Source organism: Panthera onca, chromosome E2 (genome assembly GCF_046562875.1).
Source record: "Panthera onca isolate mPanOnc1 chromosome E2, mPanOnc1 haplotype 2, whole genome shotgun sequence".
NCBI classification, from domain to species: Eukaryota; Metazoa; Chordata; class Mammalia; order Carnivora; family Felidae; genus Panthera; species Panthera onca.
Genome location: NC_138353.1, coordinates 9,473,905 through 9,493,822, shown reverse-complemented (window position 1 = coordinate 9,493,822; position 19,918 = coordinate 9,473,905). Strand labels below are relative to the sequence as shown.

Below are 19,918 nucleotides of genomic sequence, written 5' to 3'. Positions count from 1 at the left end.
CGTGTCTTGCGTGTGTCCATTTTACCCCTGGAACCTCCTCCCCAGCCTCGTGGCACCTCCCCCCCCCCCCCCCCCCCCCCAATCTCTGGCCCAGGAAACGGGCCTTGCTGGATTACGAAGCCCTTCATAGCGGCTCCGAGGTCGTGCCGATGAGGGATCAGGCAGCATGCAGCAGTGATGTTCATTTAAACGAGACCCGGGCTCCCAGATTGGTCCCAGTACATCCTGCCGTGGCCCCAGATTCGTAGAGGCTTGTACGAGTCCGCTAGGGTGGCCGTCAAAAAGACCAGACTGGTTCCAACAACAGAAACCGGGGAGTCCGAGGTCAAGGTGAGGACAGGTGTTTTTTTTTTTTAACTTAAAAAAAAAATGTTAATTTTTGAAGGAGAGACAGAGCGTGAGCAGGGGAGGGGCAGAGAGAGGGGGAGACACAGAATCCGAAACGGGCTCCAGGCTCCGAGCTGTCAGCACAGAGCCCGACGCGGGGCTGGAACCCATGAACCGCGAGATGGGTGACCTGAGCCGAAGTCGGATGCTTAACCGACTGAGCCACCGGGGGCGCCCCAAAGGCCATTTATACCTTAAATGCATCCATATTCCCTGGAAAGGTTGACTCAAATCACCAAAACATACGAACAAAACTGCATTTGTGTAAAACCCACCAGGTTCTTTATAAAAGGGCCCCCCGAACAGAAGGGTGTTACTATTTTCCTTCTAACAGCTCTTTGTCCTTACGGGGCTAACAGATCGGGCGCTCGGACGATCCGGCTAGGACAACTCTGGAAAATGTTGGATCAGATGGGCTGTGCCTAATCATGCTCCGGTCCTCTCTCTGATCACTGGAGCCGGGCCATCGGGTGGCCCCGGGTGAGGTGAGGAAGTCCGCTGGGTGCCACATAGAAGCCTCTAGACGGAAAAGTCCCAGTCTCTGAGGCTGCGAAGTTGGAGACAGCTACAAAACCTCTCTGGAAGAGGCTGGTCCGTGGGCGAAGACACGAGGGAAAGAGCCTGAGACACACAAGATCACAGCCTCGGAAATGTTCACTTTTCTTCTTTTAAACAGCTTTATTGAGATATAATTCACATCCCATACAACTCACCCATTTCAAGTGTATAAATTGAAGGCTTTATATAATATCATTCACAGACGGAAGCAACAATCATCACAGTCAACACTATTTATTTATTTATTAAATAGTTTTAGGGGCACCTGGGGGGCTCAGTCAGTTGAGTGTCCAACTTTGGCTCAGGACATGATCTCAGAGTTGGAACCCTGCGTGGGGCTCTCTGCTGACAGCGTAGAGCCTGCTTTGGATCCTCTGTCCCTCTCTCTCTGCCCCTCTCCCCGCCCCCCACCCCGCAACCTCAAAAATAAATACTTAAAATTTTATTAAACTATTGCTTTTAAAGATTTTAGTTTCTAGTAATCTCTACACCCAACGTGGGGCTTGAACTCACAACCCCGAGATCAAGAGTCGCACGCTCTCACTGACTGAGCCAGCCAGGCTGCCCCAAACACAGTCGATCTGAGAACGTTTTCGTCAGCACAAAGAGGAAAAAAAAAACCCATGCCCTTTAGCAACACCCCCCCCCCCCCCCCCCCAGCCCCCAGCAGCCAGTAGTCGACTTGCTGTTTCTGGGGAATTGCCTGTTCTGGGGAGTTCGTATGAAAGGAATAGTATACCCCGTGGCCTTCTGCGTCTCGCCTCCTTCATGTCGTGTAGTGTTTTCCAGGGTCATCGCTGTAGTAGCGCGGATGGGCATTTCACTCTGTTTCGTGGCTGGGGAATATTCCACTGCCCGGAGACGCCGCCTGTGTATGGCTCCCTCAGCTGCTGGACAGGTCGGTGGTTTCTAACTTTCTGGGTGTTGTGACTGGCGCCACCCTGCACGGAGCGCGCAAGACTTCGTCTGAGCACCCGTCCCCAGTACCTCTGGGCGTATGCCCGGAAGCGGAATGGTCGGGTCAAGGGCAACGGTCACACAAAGACCATTAGAGACTGGGGGACTCCACGCTTCTGAATTATTGAGGTCACTCGCCTCCACTCCGAGTTCCAAGCTGATGAGCTCTCAGGCCGGAGCCATTCATTCCGGGATGACAGAGAGGGTGCGGTTCCTGCCGGCCGCCAAATGCTGATGGCTCATGAGGCTGTGCCCGGGTTCCACGGATCTATATCTGGGACTTCAGCAAAAGTCACCAGACAGGCATCCACAGTAGCAACAAGAGACAGCGACCCTCCCCACCTCTGCAGGTCATTTCTTTTTTTTTTTTTTTAAACTTAAAAAAAAAATAAAAGTTTATTTTTGAAGGAGAGAGAGAGAGAGAGCGAGAGCGCACGCGTGAACAGGGAAGGGGCAGAAAGAGAGAGGGAGACAGAATCGGAAGCAGGCTCCAGGCTCCTTGCTGTCGGCGCTGAGCCTGACGCGGGGCTCGAACTCACCAACCAGGAGATCACGACCTGAGCCGAAGTCAGAAGCTTAACCAACTGAGCCACCCAGGCGCCCCCAGCAAGACAACTCTCTGGTGGTTGAGTTCTAAGCCAGCTAGAGAGACAGATCACAGAAAGAGGCCAGTGGCCAACTGAGACTTGCTGGAGTCTGATCTTAGCCCCCCCACCCCCTCCATCTGCCGGCTCAGCTCATATTGGGGGTCTGCCCGGCGTCACATCTGCAGCTCCCAGTTCTCCACTGGGCTTAGCGTCATGTCGCCCATTGACGATTCCAAAGACACCAAACTCTCTAGACCCTTCAGCCGGACATCTGATGGGTCAGGCTAGGCTACAACTTCAGTGGAAACAAGCAAATAAACCAAACGCACATCTCAGTGGATTAGCACAGCGCATGGACAAGCCCGGGGCAACTGGCCTCCGTGCAGGCCTCCATCGGTCTAGCTCGGCACCGTCCAGCAGAATTTTCTGTGACGACGGACTTTTTCTGTCCAACACTACGGCTGCTGGCCACACGGGTGCCCTCGAGACGTGGTGACTGTGACCAAGGAGCCGAATGGTTTATTCTGCGTTATTTAAACGCGCGATCAGGGGTGCCTGGGTGGCTCAGTCGGTTGGGCGTCCAACTTCGGCTCGGGTCACGATCTCGCGGTCCGTGAGTTCGAGCCCCGCGTCGGGCTCTTCGCTGACAGCTCAGGGCCTGGAGCCTGTTTCGGATTCTGTGTCTCCCTCTCTCTCTGACCTTCCTCCCTTCATGCTCTCTCTCTCTGTCTCAAAAATGAATAAACGTTAAAAAAAATTAAAAAAAATAAACGCGCGATCAAACACGCATGGCGTGTGCCAGCGGTTACCCTCTTGAGCAGTTGCAGATCTAGGCTTCTGGAATCTCCTGTTGCGGCCAAGGGACCCACCGTGTCCGCCCCTCCCCCCGCTGGGACACGCCGCAGAGAAGCACGCACCCGGCTCTTAAAGGCGTCAGCCGGGAAGTGACGCACATCACGTCTTCTCTCAGCCCATTGGCCGGAACAGGCACACGGCCCCGCCCACCTGCCGAAGTGGGCGGGGGACCGAGGCCTTCCCGTATTCAGGAAGGGGAGGTGAGCGGGAGGCCGTTGGCAAACCCTCGAAATACCTATCGCGGTCCTTATATTTTAGTTTTACCCTAGGCACGGAAGAGAAAGAGACCCTTCCTTGATCCTATTTTCGGCTTCACGGGGACAATTCACACCTTCGAGAAAAAAGAAGGCAGCCAGAAAGCCCCCTCACCTCCCCAACCGGGAGACCCAGTGAATTCTTGTCCAACAGCGACCCCGTGTGGCCAGCTTGAGAACCGCACCCCCGTCGCTCCAGGTAAATAAGAGCATCCCCGGGGGATCCCTCTGGTCATTGAGATTCAGAAGAGTCGAGTCCATCACTTTTTTTTTTTTTTTTTTTTTTTGCTGTGGTCACGTGACACTTTTCAAATAAATAAAGAAGAGGGAAAAGTACATCTCCTCTCTCTCCAAACACTTTCTCTCGCTGGACCCCTTCCATTTAGCCTATCACCAGTCCCAGCTTCGCCACTTGCTGGCTGTGGGACCTCAGGCGGGTGACGTCACCTCTCAGGGTGATGAGCGAGGGGCGGGGGAGGAAGCAAGGGAAATGGGGGTGAGGGATCAAAGAACCCCCAGGCCGGGTGGGCATCACTGGGGGTCGAGGGCAAAAGGAGAGATTTTTGCCCTTGATGCCTCTGTGGTAGCATCATGAGTCGTCCCTCTTTGAAGTTTTGGGTGACATTTATTTATTATTGAGAGACAGAGACAGAGCATGAGTGGGGGAGGGGCAGAGAGAGGGAGACACAGAATCCGAAGCAGGCTCCGGGCTCTGAGCTGTCAGCACAGAGCACCTCATGACAGGTAGTTCCTCCCACCTTAAAAAAAATTTTTTTTTTTTTTAAATTTCAAGGACATTTATTGGGGCACTTTGTTGGCTCAACCAGTAGAACATGTGACTCTTGATCGCAGGGTCGTGAGTTCAAGCCCCACGGTGGGGAGCCTGTTTTAAACAAATGAAAGAGGGGCTCCTGGGTGGCTCAGTCGGTTAAGCCTCTGACTTTTGATTTCCGCTCGGGTCATAGTCTTACAGTTTGTGAGTTCGAGCCCCGCATCAGGCTGCCCATTCCCTGCTTGTGTGCATGCACGCTCTCTCTCTCTCTTTCAAAATAAATAAACACAATTAAAAAAAAAAAGAAATTCAAGGACATTTATTGTTAAGAAGCCTTGAGGTTGGTAGTCAGCTCAACAATGCGATCAAGATCAAGGTTTCAGAATTTTTCTGTCTTTCCCTCGTCTCCTTTCTTTAGCTTGTTGGGTTTTCATCTGCTTGGTTTTTTGCCTCGTGGTGGCAACATGGCCACTGCAGCTCCAGGCATCACGTCTGTGTTCAACACAGGCAGGAAGAGGAGACGCCCTGCCGGCGCACTTTCTTTTTGTACCTGTCCCCCGACAATGTTTAACCATTTTAACCCTCGTAAGGTACGCGACTGATTCAGGGACACGCAGTACATTTCCGATCTTGTGCAACCGTCGCGACTTCCTGGTTCCAGAACATGTCATCACGCCAAAAAGAAGCTCTGAACCCGTTCCGCACCCGCTCCCCATTCCTCCCTCCCTTCCTCCCTCCCTCCCTCCAGTGGCGACCATCAGTCCACTTTCTAGATGCGTCTTTTCTGGACGTTTTATATAAACGGAACCCTACGCGGCGTGGCCGTTTGTGTCTGACTACTTCCACTTTTACGTGTCATCAGGGGTCTTCCGTGTGGTAGCAGGTACCAGAAGTCCATTCCTTTGCGCGGCAGAATTCTATTCCGTCGTGTGGCTCGACCCTATTTGGCAGGCCTGTTCACCCGTTGATGGGTTTCTAGCTTGTTCCCACCTTTTGCCCATTGTGGATAGCGCTGCTGGGAACCTTCGCGTACGAGCTTTTCTTTTCACCTGTTTGACCATTCTTTTGGGTTATTTTTTTAAGTGGTTTTTTTTTTTAAGTTTATTTTTATTTACAATTCCAAGCAGCCTCCGTGCTGTCAGCCAGAGCCCCATGAGGGGCTCGATCCCACAAGCCTGGGATCATGACCTGAGCCGAAATCCAGACTCAGACGCTCAGCCGACTGAGCCACCCAGGCGCCTTTTTTCCAATTGTGTTTTTTCTCTTTCTTTCTTGAGGGCCAGTGTGAACCCATCAGCTTTTAGATCTTTGATGTATTCCGGTCTGAGAGAGTCGTCAGGCCTTCAAGGGGTCAAGACGCCCAACACTGCTCACGCCTGTGTGATCCGGGGACTCATTCTAACCTTTCGTCGCCTCTGCCCGGGGTCTCCCCAGGGCACCTGTCTCCCCAGGACGCCTCTCTGGCCATCCCCACCTGGGTCTGGCAGAGAAGTGGGAGGAGCTTTTGTTTTATCCCGGTAGCCCCCCTGCCTGGGCGCCCTGTTACGTGGGGCCACCCTCCCCCACAGCCGGTCACGTGTCCCCCCCGCCCCCCACCCTCCCTCCCACCCCGTCTAATTCTCTCTCTGCTCTGCTGAGGCCCGCCTGGCCTAAAAGGATTGGAGCATTTGCTAAGTGGGACCGGGTCGGGGTCAGAGAAGCGGCTGGTGGGGACGGCCACAAGGGGGCGGCAGAGGAAGCGGGAGAGAAGGCGCGGGAAGAGGGGAGGGGTGCTCCCACCAGAGGGGGAGAGACTGGGAAGAAACAGAGGGCCGGGGGGAGGTTTTCAGCTTTCCAGAAAAGTTGCAAAGCTATGTATCCAGCATCTAGCTGGCTCTTATTAACATGTTCTCTTAGCAGGTACGTCTTTTATAATGAATATGATCCAACACTGATACACTATTATTAACTAAAAGCCCCTGATTTATTCAATTTTCCTTAGTTTTGCCAAATGCCTTCTTTTCTTTTTAAAAATGTTTATTTTTTGAGAACGGCGCGCGAGCAGGGGAGGGACACAGAGAGAGAGAGACAATCCCAAACACGGGCCATGCTGCCCGTGCAGAGCCTGATGCGGGGCTCGAACCCATGAGCCACGAGATCAGGACCTGAGCCGAAGTCGGACGCTTCACGGACCGAGCCCCCCCCCAGGCGCCCCGTCGGGGCTGTGCTCTTTGGAAGGGAATCACTACGTGCAGCCCGTTGTGCGCACAGCGGACATTGCTGAGGCTCAGAGAGGTGCGGTTACCTGCCTCAAGTCACACAGCAGATTCCTGGTGCTGCCGGGATCTGGTCCAGCTCTGCATTACTCTACCCTACTCAGAGGCTCAGGGTGACAGGGACACAGAGAACAGGAGATGAGAGTCCAAGATGCAGGAGGGGAAAGAGGAGGGAGAGCGTCAGGAGGCGGGCAGATCCTGAGGACCCAGACAAGGAGGCAGGAAAGAGGTGGGGCAGGCAGAGGGACCGAGAGAGACAGAGACAGAGACACGAAGAAGTCTTTACACGATGCTGTCATTAACCGTTTGTTGAGCATTTACTACGCTCGGGCTCTGTTAAGATTTGTACGAGTTGAGGGGCGCCTGGGTGGCTCAGTCCCTTAAGCGTCTGACCCTTGATCTCAGCTCGGGCCTTGATCTCCGGGTCTTGCGTTCAAGCCCTGCATGGGGCTCCGTGCTGGGCGTGCAGTCTACTTAAAAATAATAATAATAATAATAATAATAAAAAGGCTTGTTTGATTTGCCTCATTTAATCCCTCTCAGGTCCTTCCTTCTCACCAAGAACTCCTCACATGAAAAAACCTTACCGTTCCGGGGCGCCTGGCTGGCTCAGTCGGTCGAGCGTCCGACTTCGGCTCAGGTCGTGACCTCGCGGTTTGTGGGTTCGAGCCCCGCGTCGGGCTCTGTGCTGAGGCTCGGAGCCCGGAGCCTGTTTCGGATTCCGTGTCTCCCTCTCCTTCTCTGCCCCTCCCCCGCTCATGCTCGGTCTGTCAATAATAAATAAACACTAAAAAAAACCCCAAAACCAAACCCAAATAACTCTCAGGGCTTGTGCCACAAGCATTGGCTTCGAAATAGCCTTTTCCCAGCGTTCACTGCTACTGTATAGACATACAGCTCATTTTCTGTTCATTGGTTTTTGCATCCCGGCACCTTGCAAGATTCGCGTTATCAGTTTCCAGTGGCTTCTGGGTGTGTGCCTTCCACGGGAAGTCAACTATGAGTATCAGGCTTTTACCTTACCAAAGGGCAAGGTTTTTTGAAGAGACGGGCTTTTTTTTTTAATTAAAAAAGTATTTATTTATTTACTTATTTATTTACTTAATGTGTTGTCAAATTGGTTAACATACAGTGTGTAAAGTGTGCTCTTGGTTTTCGGGGTAGATCCCTGTGGTTCATCGCTGAAGACATGGTTTTTTTTTTTTTTAACTTTTTTTTTAATGTTTATTTTTGAGAGAGAAAGAGAGACTGAGCACAAGAGGGGGAGGGGCAGAGAGAGAGGGAGACACAGAATCCGAAGCAGGCTCCAGGCTCCGAGCTGTCAGCACAGAGCCCGACGTGGGGCTCGAACTCAAGGACCAGGAGATCGTGACCTGAGCCGAAGTCGGACGCTTAACCGACTGAGCCCCCCGCCTCCCCCAGGCGCCCCAACTTAATTTTCTGATTCAAAGTATGAATTCAACCAACTATGTCTGTGCACCGCATCGTGTCCACTGCCTGGTCATCGCGGATAATCAAGGAGGGGAGATTTTGCCGCTTCGCCAGAGAGCATCTCGAATCTCCTGGGTCTTGTGTCGGGGAGGGACCCCCACACACCCCCTGTCGGCACCCAGTGCCGTAACCGAAGCCTCACAGCCTCCAAAGCAGTGTGAGCAGACGCGAGCAGGCCCTTGAGAAGGCTTTCGCCATCGTCTGCCGACACGTCCCCATGTCCCCGTCACCTCTCCTCTGACCTGGCCGACATTCTGTAGATGTTGACTTGGCCCAAGAGGGTGGGGACGGGTGGCAAGTCAGGTCAAGGCCAAGGAAACCTGCTGGGGAGAAGCCCAGGGGCTGAGAGGGTGGGGGTGGGGAGGAGAGCAGAGAAGAGGAGGGAAGGGGAAGCAAGGGTCTGTGCAGGGCAGAGAGGTGGCAGAAACGGGAAGAGATCATGGGAGGGGGGACTAGTCTGATGGCCGAATAGTGAGCCCATCCGTTTCCTCTGCGCTCCCTGTAAATCAGGCTCTGTACTGGGCATGTAAATGGCACATTCCCTATGACCCACACCCACACACGCGGAGAGGGTGTGGCTGTCACCCAAAGTCTCATGGACGTCCAGCTGTCCGCATGTCGTATTCCGAATAGTCCAAGAAGCAGATGGGCTTGGTACAGTTTGCAGGCTGGCACGGGAGGTTAAGGGCTGTGCCCTCCAGCTGGGCAGCCGGGTGCTCGCTAGCCCAGCTCGGAGGCTTGCTGTCTCCCCGGAAAGGCACTTTGAATGATCCGATGTTTGCTGTGACCTCCTGTAGGCAAGGGATTAGGCTGCCTGCCTTAAAGGACCTTTTTCGTAAGGATATTAGAGCATGTAGGGCAGCTGCTGTCCCGTGGGAAGTGCTGGGGGAGGGGGGGCACCTGTTCTGCTTTTGAGAGCACGAAATGCCAGTGCCTCAGTTTCCCCTTCTTTCTGCACGCCCCCCCCCCATCTCTCCCCTCTCTCCCCCTATGTCTTTCCATTTCTCTGCCCCTCAGTCTCCTTGCGGGGTCTCATTGTGTCCTGTGTACATTCCTGTCAGCAGCTCTTTGAGAAGCAGGAGGGGGTTCATTATATCCTGGCAGTTGTGCCCCCCCCGCCTCCCCCCGCCATGCCAGTCTGTCACATGTCCCTCCAAATCCCCACTAATTCTCCCTATATTTTGCTGAGGCTGGCCTGGCCTAAGAGGATTGGAGCATTTGCTAAATAGAACAGGACAGGGTCAGAGAGCTGGCTCTGGAGAAGTGCAGGGGCCAGGGTGGCCACTGGGGGCAGCGGAGAAACTGGAGACAGGAGACAAGAGGGGGCACGTAATTGGAAGGATCTAGAGACCATGGACCCCAAGTACAGACTTTCTCTAGATACTGACCCATCCATGAATGGACCCTTGATGTATGAGAAATTCCCAGCCTCTCCATCAACCAACTAAAAACCCCCGAGGAAAAAGAAAAAAATGTGAATCCCTTCCTCACACCATACAGAATCAATTCTAAATGCATTAAAGAAGGGTGCCTGGGTGGTTCAGTCAGTCGAGGGTCTGTCTTTGGCTCAGGTCATGAGCTCATGGTTGGTGGGTTCGAGCCCTGCAGCTGGGTTCTGTGCTGACAGCTCAGAGCCTGGAGCCTGCTTCGGATTCTGCCTCCCTCTCCTGCTTGTGCTCTCTCTCTCAAAAACAAACATTAAAAACAAAAAGACCTAAATGTGAGACAAAACTAAGAATATTTTAGAGAATAAAACAGTACCTTTATGACCAAGTGCTAGATAAAGGTTTCTTAAACAAGAAAGCAAAAATAAAAGGCATTATCTTAGAGCAGAAAAGTAACCCAAACCAAAGCAAACCCGACCTATAGTCCAAGCAGTTCCCTGGGGACCTCAGACTTCGGTAAACCGTCTCCGGTTTGTGACAAGGCGAGGAGACACCCTGGAGGCCAGCTTTTATAAACTTTCCGGTCAACTTGAAAATGAGGGTTGCCGGAGCGCCTGGGTGGCTCGGTCGGTTACGCGGCTGACTTCGGCTCAGGTCATGATCTCACGGTCCGTGAGTTCGAGCCCCGCATCGGGCTCCATGCTGACAGCTCAGAGCCTGGAGCCTGTTTCAGATTCTGTGTCTCCCTCTCTCTCTGTCCCTCCCCTGTTCATGCTCTGTCTCTCTCTGCTCTCTGTGTGAAAAATAAACGTTAAAAAAAAAAAAAAAGAAAAGAAAATGAGGGTTGCCTTGTGAAAGGCATTGTTAATTTTTATTAAATAACTTTATTTTGCTTTACAGCGTTTGGATACACTGATGGCAAGCAAGGAAGAAGGAAGAAACTGGCCTGTAACAGATAATGAAAAGCACTGAAAACAGATGACATTAAAACAGAAATTTTTTGCATATGAGCAAAATACAAATAGGAATACTTGCGTTACATTAAATTGTCAACAAGGGTGGAAGCACAAATGGGTCAAAGACCAGGAAAAATGGGGCTCCTGGCCGGCTCAGCCAGGAGGGCACCGAGAGACTCTTGATCTCAGGGGTGGTGAGTTCGAGCCCTGCGTTGCGCTCTGAGCCGACAGCGCCCGAGCCTGCTGGGGACTGTCTGTCTCCCCCTCTCTCTGCCCCTCCCCTGCTCTCTCAAAAAATAAAAATAAAAAAACCCTTAAAACAAAAACTCACGTTGTGAGTACTAATGTTCAACGAACACGCGCGCGAGGGCCTCACTTCTTGATCAGTAAATGAATGTTGGAACCACAGCAAAGCCTCAGTCCGCAGGTTGCCATCCAAAGCTGTCACATCCTCACTGTTTTAGGAGGACGCTGCGAGCAGGAGTGCTCCCGGCTGGGCAAGGCGCGGAGTAGGCTCTCGGAGCATCCAGGGAGCAGACACGGGGAGCATCGGTTCCATGCCACCCCTGGGACCCCACATAAATACTCACGCGTGCCCTACATGCTGCGGGGACACTCGCAGCAGCGCCACGCGTGGGGGCCACCCAGGGGACAGGTGCCACCTCCACAGGTGGGATGGACCGAGGTGTGTTCCCGCCGCAGGGGAGGGATCGGCTGCGCGGCCGGACCACCCCCCGCCCCCCAGCGACGTCCCCACCCACGTGGACGCGGGGTGGGCGGGCCCGGGACACCCTAGTCCCCTCTGCCTCCGCGGGAACTCGAGGACTTTTGGGGGGCAGATTCCCCTATAAATTCAGTAACGTCATGAGCTCCGAGTCGTCCTCTGCAGGGCCTTCTTCCTCTTGGTACCCGGACATCACGGGGCCAGAGGGTCCCTCCAGGGGGTCTTGGGGTGAGAAGACCGCTGTGGAATTGGGGGCTAGCAAGGGGCCTGGCATAAAGTCCGCGCCAAAGGAGTTCTGAGGCCAGGTGGGGGCGGGGGCGGGGACGGACTCCTGGGACCCCCGCTCTGGGGCCCACCAGGCTGGGTCCAGGCTGCAGGTGCCGGGCTCTGCTGCTGGGTGCATCCTCGAGGGGCCGTGCAGAGCGGGGCTGCGGACGCCTGGGGTCCCTGGGAACATGGGGCCAGCAGGGACAGGGGCAGGGAAAGGAGCAGGCACAGGAAAAGGGACAGGGACGGATTCGGGGACAGGGGCGGATTCGGCGACAGGGGCAGGGACAGAGCGGGAGTTGGGGGCTCCAGGGTCCCTTGGCGCCATGTGGGCTCCCCGACCTCGCCCTTTGGGCAGCCTGGAGTGCTTGGCCCGGCGGTTCTTGAACCACACCTAGAGGGACCAAGGAGACAAGGCGGAGGTGTAAACGGGCTAGGCAGGGGCACCTCCCCGCCTCTGTCCCAGGTGTGGGGAGGCTCAGGAGACACGGCAGCCGCAGAGCTCTCCCTTGGGCCCCCCGGAGCCCAATTCAAGGTCCCCCGAGGATACAGGGGACAGTGGGGGCGGGGCTTGGACACCCAGGAGCCTGGGGGCCAGGAAGGGGCCTGCCCCAGAGGGTCCCCCGCCTTCGCAGAGGCCCTGAGCTCTGGTGCCCGGACACCCAGCGGGCCGTCAGTCTGGGCGGGCTCAGGTCGGCTGGTTCGCGCAGCACAGGGTGGCGGTGAGCCTGGGGTCCGGCCCTGAGTCCCCACAGGGGGCCCCTTGCTAGCCCTGTGAACCAGGGGAGCCCTGGGACCCTCTGGCTTGCCTTCTCCCCTGTAGCCCCGGACAGACGGCAGGTGGTCCAGCCGGAGGAGTGCCACCTTCCTAGTGGACCCTGTGGCCAGTGGGGACGGAGGGGGGCGGGGTCCTACCTGCACTTGGTGCTCGTCCAGGTTGAGCCTGGCTGCCAGGGCCACGCGTTCCTGGTAGCTCGGGTACCGGTTGGCCCAGAAGTGTTTCTCCAGCTCCTGAAGCTGTTCCTTGAGGTACACGGTGCGCTTCTTCCGGGGCCTCGGGAGCGTTCGGGCTGAGGGGGGGCCTGACCCGAGGAGAAACGGGCTCAGACAAGCCCCACAGACGGCCCCCCGCCCACCAAAGACCCTCCCCCTGGCCGGGCCAGGCCCCGACAAGCAGGTGGGAGGCGCGGCCGTGCATGAGGTGGCAGCTGGACCCGACGCCCTGGGGTCGGGCCCTGGCTCTCACGGCCCAGCCCAAGTCTCTGTGCCCGTCGGGGCCTCATCGGGCACATCTTTGAAATGGGCGCAGTAACGGCTGTCTTGTGATTCCAGCACCCACGGCCGCGGAAGGCAGGCAGGATGAGCTCCCCAGGCCCAGCCAGGCCGCTGCCCCAGGCAGGCGGGCTCCCACCTCGCCTGGCCCCCCAGAGGGGGCGGCCATGCACCAGGCCCTCTGTCCCGACCCCACGAAGTCCCCACAGCACGGTGCGGGACGCCCTTCCCAACACGGGGGGCCTCCTCTGGAGGCCCAGAGGCCTCCCCAGCCTCAGCCCCAGCGGCCGCCCCCACAGCCCAGCCCCAGCCCCTGGCTCAGGCCCAGGCGCACCCTCAGGGGAGCCTGGCTCTTGCATCCTGCCCGCTGGTCGGTCGCCTGCGTGTGGGGCCCTGCCCACCCCACCGGGGCCTTAAATCCCACCTACCTGCCGTGCCCACCCAGACACACCCTGAGGGTCCTGGGACTCTCCCTCTCTCCCCACCCTCAGCCCCGCCCCCGGAGGAGTCCCAGGATGGAGTAATCCTTTGCTTACTGAGCAGTTTGTGTATACCCAGGCCCTGGGCTGGGGCCTGGGGGCTGGGGCCTCAGTGGCCAGAGAGTCTTGGTCCCTCCCTCAGGGGGCTCTAGCCCAGGGAACCCCGCGTTGCCCCTTGTGGGGGTCCCCAGACCAGGAAAGGGCCCCTCCAGCCAGTGCCCCGGGTGTCGTCCCCTCCCCCCAGTCCGGGGGGCCCCTCCCCCGCCTCCCTGTCCAGCCCCCTCCTCTCCCGCCTGGTCGGTCCAGCAGCCTCCCCGCTGGCCCCCAACACCACGCTCGCCCTCTGGTCCCTTCTCCGAGTCTCCCCCCAAGTCCTGGACGGGGCGGGTGCTCAGACACGTGGCCCCGGTGATGGCTCGGGGTCCGTGCTGGTCTTCCTAAGGGATGAAGGCCGATGGGGGAGCAGGTGGATGGCTGCCCCCGTGTCTTTGTGAATGAATGAGCTGGGGCTGCCTTAGGTGCTGGACTCAGGAGCTGGGGTCACAGGGGCCCAGGCCCCCCCCCCCCCCCCCCCCCCCCCCAGCTGCATAGACCCACATCTAGACCTCAGGCTGAGCTCCTCGCTGGCCTGGGGTCCTGCTCAGGACTCGAGTCCGGGAAGCACGCAACTTACAAGCCTCAGTTCCCGGGCAGTGAGGGGCCTCTTATGATCATCAGTGCTAGATGAAGGTTAAATAGGCGATCGCGCACCGAATCATAGGTGGCAGAGGGACCTCGTTGTTCAAGGTTGACCTCGCTCCCCTGAGCTGCCCGAGCATCTCACGGTGCCATCACACCGTCAGTGCGCCTCCGTGCTCCTTCCTTTCCGGCAACATTCCGCCTTCACTGGACGTTGTTTCTCCTTCTTGGGCAGGTGGGAACGCAGGGGTCACCAAGCCGAGGGCTCTGCAGTCAACAAGGGATCCTCTAGCAATGTCCTTGGTCTTTAAGATGTGCCCAGAGGCCGCCTTCTCTCTCATTTTAATTTTTATTTATTTTTTAAAGTTCACTTAATTTCTTTTTAAACAATGAGACAGGGGCGCCTGGGTGGCCCAGTCGGCTGGGCGGCTGATTTCGGCTCAGGTCATGATCTCGCGGTTCAAGGGTTCGAGCCCCGCACTGGGCTCCACGCTGACCGTGCAGAGCCTGCTTGGGATTCCCTCTCTGTCTCTCTCTCTCTCTCCCCCTCTCTCTCTGCCCCTCCCCCACTCACCCTTTCTCTCAAAATAAATGAATGTACCGTTTTGTGGATGAGATTGGGAGAGACGGAGAAGAGGGGTCTTGCCTGGTGTTGGTGGGGGAGGGGATGGGGACTCTGACTTTCCCACGCTTTGGTAGCCTAGGCTGGTTTTTGAGACAAATTTGTCCGTGTCTGTCAACACCCCTCAGCCGAAGACCCTCAGACCTCAGCCGCGGACGCTGGAAACACATCTGTTCTGTCCAGACCCTGGGTGACTCCGTGTCCCGAGGCAGGTCCCTCGTGGGTCAGGGCAGAGCCCAGCTGACCAGGCTAACAGCGCAAGGAGCCGGAGATTACGCAGAAGATCAAGCTCAAAACTGACTGAGCCACCCAGGGCCCCCAGATGTGACACTTCGTAAATACACTGGGAACACAGCAGTGACCCGGAAAGCGATGCCCCTGCCCTCAGAGATTTTGCTGTGTGGCAACCGAGTTGTCCAACAGGGGCGTGGATGGAAGGACACGATCACCCATGCTGTGAAAATACGCATTTAAATACAGGAGAGTTATAGCACCACCGTTCAGAATAGCAAAAAAATGACAGCAGATAGAAATGTCTGTCAACCGTGACTCAGTCGGTTAAGCGTCCGACTCTTGGTTTCGGCTCCGGTCGTGATCTCACGGTTTGTGAGTTCAAGCCCCATGTCAGGCTCTCTGCTGGCAGCCTGGAGTCTACTTGGGATTTTGTCTCTGTCTCTCCCTCTCTACCTCTTGCTTGCTCTCTACCTCTCTCTCTCTCTCTCTCAAAAATCAATAAAATAAACATGAAAAAAAAAAAGAACATTCGAAATGAATGAAGGGATAAACACAACGCCGTAATATGCATATATTCACACAACGGAATATCATTTAACCGTAAAGGAAGGAAGGACGGACACATTCTACCACGCGGATGAACCTTGCAAACATTACATTAAGTGAAAAAGCCAGACCCAAGAGGTCACAGAGGTGCGATTCCATTTACATGAAATGTGCAAGATAGAGAAAGCCATCGAGACACAAGGTAGATTAGAGGTTGCCGGGAACTCGGGGGTGGGGACCGTCGGGGGGCCACCGGGTGATAGGTACGAGGTTTCTATTTGGGGTGATGCAATGTCCTACATTAGTTCCGGTGATGTATGCACAACAACAAAAAAAACCACATTGAATTGCACACCTTAAATGGGTGAATTTTGTACGATGTGGATACGTTAATGAAATGTTTATTATATTGCCCCTGGTTCGATGCAGATCTGAGCGACAGGTTTTATCGAGACCTAGTGGGGCGCAGGGCGGGGAACGCGGCTTTCTGTTGCCATCGCAGGAGTCGAGGTCGGTCAGCAAAGAATTTCTGGAGATTTAGGAGCCTGAATTGATGCCACTAAGGATGCGAGAAAGGATCGAATGAGCACAGTGCCCTTCTGCCTCAGTGGTTTGATCCTAAGAGGTTTATCCCGGGGAGAACGTTTGCCTGCTGTGAACACGCATAAATGTATCTATTTGCAATTTCAAGTAACTGAGTTAATTACATGAGTTCATGCGCGCGAATAAGGGAATGATGAAAAAATTCTCCCCAACCTCCGACCCGTGGAAATCTAATGAACAGTGAGAAGGAATCAGGAGTGGAACTTGTAGTAACGGTTGGTGATTTTTAGTGTATCTTTTATTTTGTTCGAGTGGTGGAGGTCTGTTTTCTTTTTGCAGACTACATGTGTCCCAAACATGGAGTCCTTGTTGGGATTTTAGTCTAGGTTAGTTTTTTGTTGTTGTTGTTGTTGTTTTGTTTTTTGTTTAGTTTATTTTTTTTGTTTTCTGTTCAGTTGAGGTTTTTTTTGTTTTTTTGTTTTTTGTTTAGTTGAGGTCTTTTTGTTTTTTTGTTTTTGTTTTTGTTTTTGTTTTTGTTTTTTGCTATGGAGTCCTCTCTTCTAGAGTTAGAAAGGCGCAAAGTTGATGACTAATAATAATATGTTAAATGATGGAACGAGCCTACAGTTGCTGACATCCAGTAATGTCTCAGGCACATTGTTCGTTTTTGAGAATGCATGCACTTAAGCACACTGAAAAGATCAATAATATATATATATATATATATATATATATATGATATGTTGACTGGCAACAGTAAGACACCCAGCAGTTGATTAATAACCCAGCGATTATGGAGAATGTCAAATGCTCATTTCCTCTCATTTCCACTTGTTATTATTATTTGTTTATTTTACAAGAAGAAAAACAAGGAACATTCCTGGCTTCGGATGCTGCACAGGACACATCGATGCTTGGCCCTCTGTTCTTCTGAACCTTGACTCCTTGCAGGGCTGGGTGGAAACCTGGTGGGTGCCGAGCCCCCCTGGGACAGCTGGGGGGTGGGGCAAGAGTCCCTGGGGTTCCTCGTTGGGCTTCCCAGACTGCCATCCAATTCCCAGATTCAGACGGACGGACGGGGAGGTTGTCTGTAGCCCAGAATCTTGGGCCACAAGGGAGGGAAGTGAGAAGGGAGTTGACGGAGGAGAACAGTGCTAAGAAGAAAGGATTAATCCATTTATCTTTGATTCAGTTAGAACAGAAACAATGGCTTCCTCCCCAGCCGTTAATGCCTTATCTCTTCTGCAAGTCCCTTCCAGGCAAGCCCTGATTTTGGTCCACTCAGTGTGGTTGACTCACCTCTGCCTCCCGCCCCTAAGATGCTCCCAGATAGCCAGACACCTTCCTACTGTCTACGCAGAGAGAGGCCTCACTCCCTGAGGGAGAGGGGACCCAGGGTGGGGAGGTCACCTGGGGAGGTCAGAGAAGAGCAAGCTGAACTTTGAAGACAACACTGGAGCGACGGGCAGATGGGGTTGAGGGAGTTGGCCTCTGCCTTCTAGAACCTTCTGCCCTAACTTCCTGTGATGGACATTCCTCTCTGTGTCTCGAGACTTTGCTCTCCGCTTCCTCTTTCGTGTCTGAAATACACTCCACCCTCATCCTTCGTGGCTTCCGTATTTGCGTTTCTGCCTACTTGCTAAAACTTGTCACCCCCAAACGAGTCCTCCCCACGTGTTCCTGGTTGTTCCCAGACAAGTGCAGAATGGCAACAAATTCGTGTGATGGACCTCGCGTTGTTTCCAGCTGCCTTTTCCTTTCAGCTCTATATACTGTAAACGAGTGTCCTTTGGAGTGCCACATTTTTGGGGGCACATTTAGTGCCACATTTTTGGGGGACATTTTTATGCTTTTAAAAATGGTGGTAAAATGGCGGCACCTGGGTGGCTCAGGTGGTGAAGCGTCTGACTCTTGAGCTCGGCTTATGGTTTGTGGGATTGAGCCCCGAGTCAGGCTCTGCACTGGCAGCATGGAACCTGCTTGGGATTCTCTCTCTCTCTCTCTCTCTCTCTCTCTGCCCCTCCCCCGCTCACCCTTTCTCTCTCTCAAAATAGATAAATTAAAAAAACAACTTAAAAAAACAATCCCTCCCCCAAATTATGGTAAAATGTATCTAACATGATATCACTTTAACCATTTGTAAATACACAATCCAGTGGCATTAAATGCAATCACAATATTGTGTAACCGTCAGCACTGTCGGTCCTTAAAACTTTGTCATCATCATGGGGCGCCTGGGTGGCTCCGTCGGTGAAGCGTCGGACTTCGGCTCAGGTCATGATCTCGCGGTCTATGGGTTCGAGCCCCCAGCTCGGAGCCTGGAGCCCGTTTCAGATTCTGTGTCTCCCTCTCTCCCTGCCCCTTCCCTGCTCGCGCTCTGTCTCTCTCTCTCTCTCTCTCAAAAATAAATAAACATTAAAAAAAAAAAACCCAAAAACCTCATCATCCCCGACAGAAACAAGAACTCCTCCTTCTGCCCTGCCCGCAGCCCCTGGGACTCTCCAACCCATTTTCCGTCCGTGTGAGTTTGACTAGGTACTTCATAGAAGTAGGATCATGCGATAGCTGTCCTTCCGTGTCTGGCTTCTTCTGGAAGCGTTACATCTTCGATGTTCATCCATGGTGTAGTGTGTCCAAGCGGCTCGTTCCTTTTTTGGGGCCGGATAATATTCCACTGTATGGGTTGGCCGCGTTGGGTTTCTCCATTTACCTGTTGATGGACCCTTGGGCTGGTTTCGGCTGTTGTGGACCCCGTGGCTGATCGGTGTGAGTGGCTGCTTTCGGCGTGGAATTGCTGGGTCCTTGGGCACTTTTGTGCTTTGTTGGTGGTGCGTGTGCTTAAATCGCTCTCCGCCATAACACCGAGGGGCCGTCTGAGGCGCAAGAAAGCTGGCGTGTGCCTGAGGGAGAAAAATCTGGGCCTTTCACAAGCTTCCTTCGGATGTGCGTGGAGAGGGCTGTTGGCCAGGAGATCGATGTGAAAGAATCGACCATATGTACTACGTTTAATGTATGAAATTAAGTCAATGTATTAATTTAATTTACGACATTACTTAATTAAATTTAATATAGAATTAATGTAATTGATTTAATTAAATTTAATACGTAGCAATACATTAAATGTAATACGTTTTGTCTTTAAACAGAATGCGTTAGGGGCGCCTGGGTGGCTCAGTCGGTTAAGCATCCGACTTCGGCTCAGGTCATGATCTCGAGGTCCGTGAGTTCGAGCCCCGCGTCGGGCTCTGTGCTGACAGCTCGGAGCCTGGAGCCCGTTTCAGATTCTGTGTCTCCCTCTCTCTCTGACCCTCCCCCGTTCATGCTCTGTCTCTCCCTCTCTCAAAAATAAATAAATTTAAAAAAAAAATTAAAAAAAAATAAACAGAATGCGTTAAACAAGGTGATATACCGATGAGCTGATGTAAAAATGTCCAGAGGCTCGCAGAAAAGGAGGAGCGGGACCAAATTTGCTAATTTGGTGTTTGAGGTGTCTTCATAGAACATAACTACTCACAGAATCACAGCAAAGCAGGTCAATAGTCAATTCGGGGAGGGGGGGGGGCGCCTGGGTGGCTCAGTCGGTTAAGCGTCCGACTCTCGATCTCAGCTCAGGTCTTGATCTCACCGTCCTGAGTTCAAGCCCCGCGGTAGGCTCTGAGCTGGGCACGGAACCTACTTTAAAAAAAAAAAAAAAAAGGTCAACTTCCAAATCTGAGCTTTACAGGAAGGGGCTCTGATAAGGGCTGCAGTCTAATCTGATGGGGGAGGCGTTCCAAAAATTCCCAGCAAAGTGCCGGGTACGTGGGTAGAACTGAACCTTAATGCTGGTTCCCTCACCAGACAGCCGTCGGCCTCCTGATGTCCCACCCTGCCCTATTCAGAAGGTTCCAGAAAGAATGTGATTCATGAGTTCCTGGTGTCACGGGGAAGGATTTTCATCAGATGCTAAAAGCTACCGGCTCTTCTGCCCCGGAAACCCTTCCTTAGTCTAACCGCTGTCCGACCTGCTGTCTGTGAAGGAGGACAGCCAACATCCGTCCGATAAAAATACGCATGCCAAGAACGAACGGTTCTGGAGGAGAAAATAGCCTCCCTA

General features: G+C 53.9%; 1 protein-coding gene across 1 annotated transcript; it reads right to left on the bottom strand.

Moving 5' to 3' along the window:
* Positions 1-11,302: 11,302 nt before the first annotated feature.
* On the bottom strand, positions 11,303-18,443 carry LOC132674245 (tetrapeptide repeat homeobox protein 2-like). The gene is made up of 3 exons (XM_081791431.1): positions 18,425-18,443; positions 12,364-12,530; positions 11,303-11,842 (listed from the first exon to the last, which is right to left on the bottom strand). Exons 1-3 carry the CDS (start codon positions 18,441-18,443, stop codon positions 11,303-11,305), a joined length of 726 nt encoding a protein of 241 aa, XP_081647557.1.
* Positions 18,444-19,918: the final 1,475 nt, after the last annotated feature.

Coding starts and splice junctions, on each gene's coding strand:
- LOC132674245 (XM_081791431.1), bottom strand. Junction 11,843..12,363: donor TGGACGAGCACCAAGTGCAG/GTAGGACCCCGC, acceptor TGGTCCCTCTAG/GTGTGGTTCAAGAACCGCCG.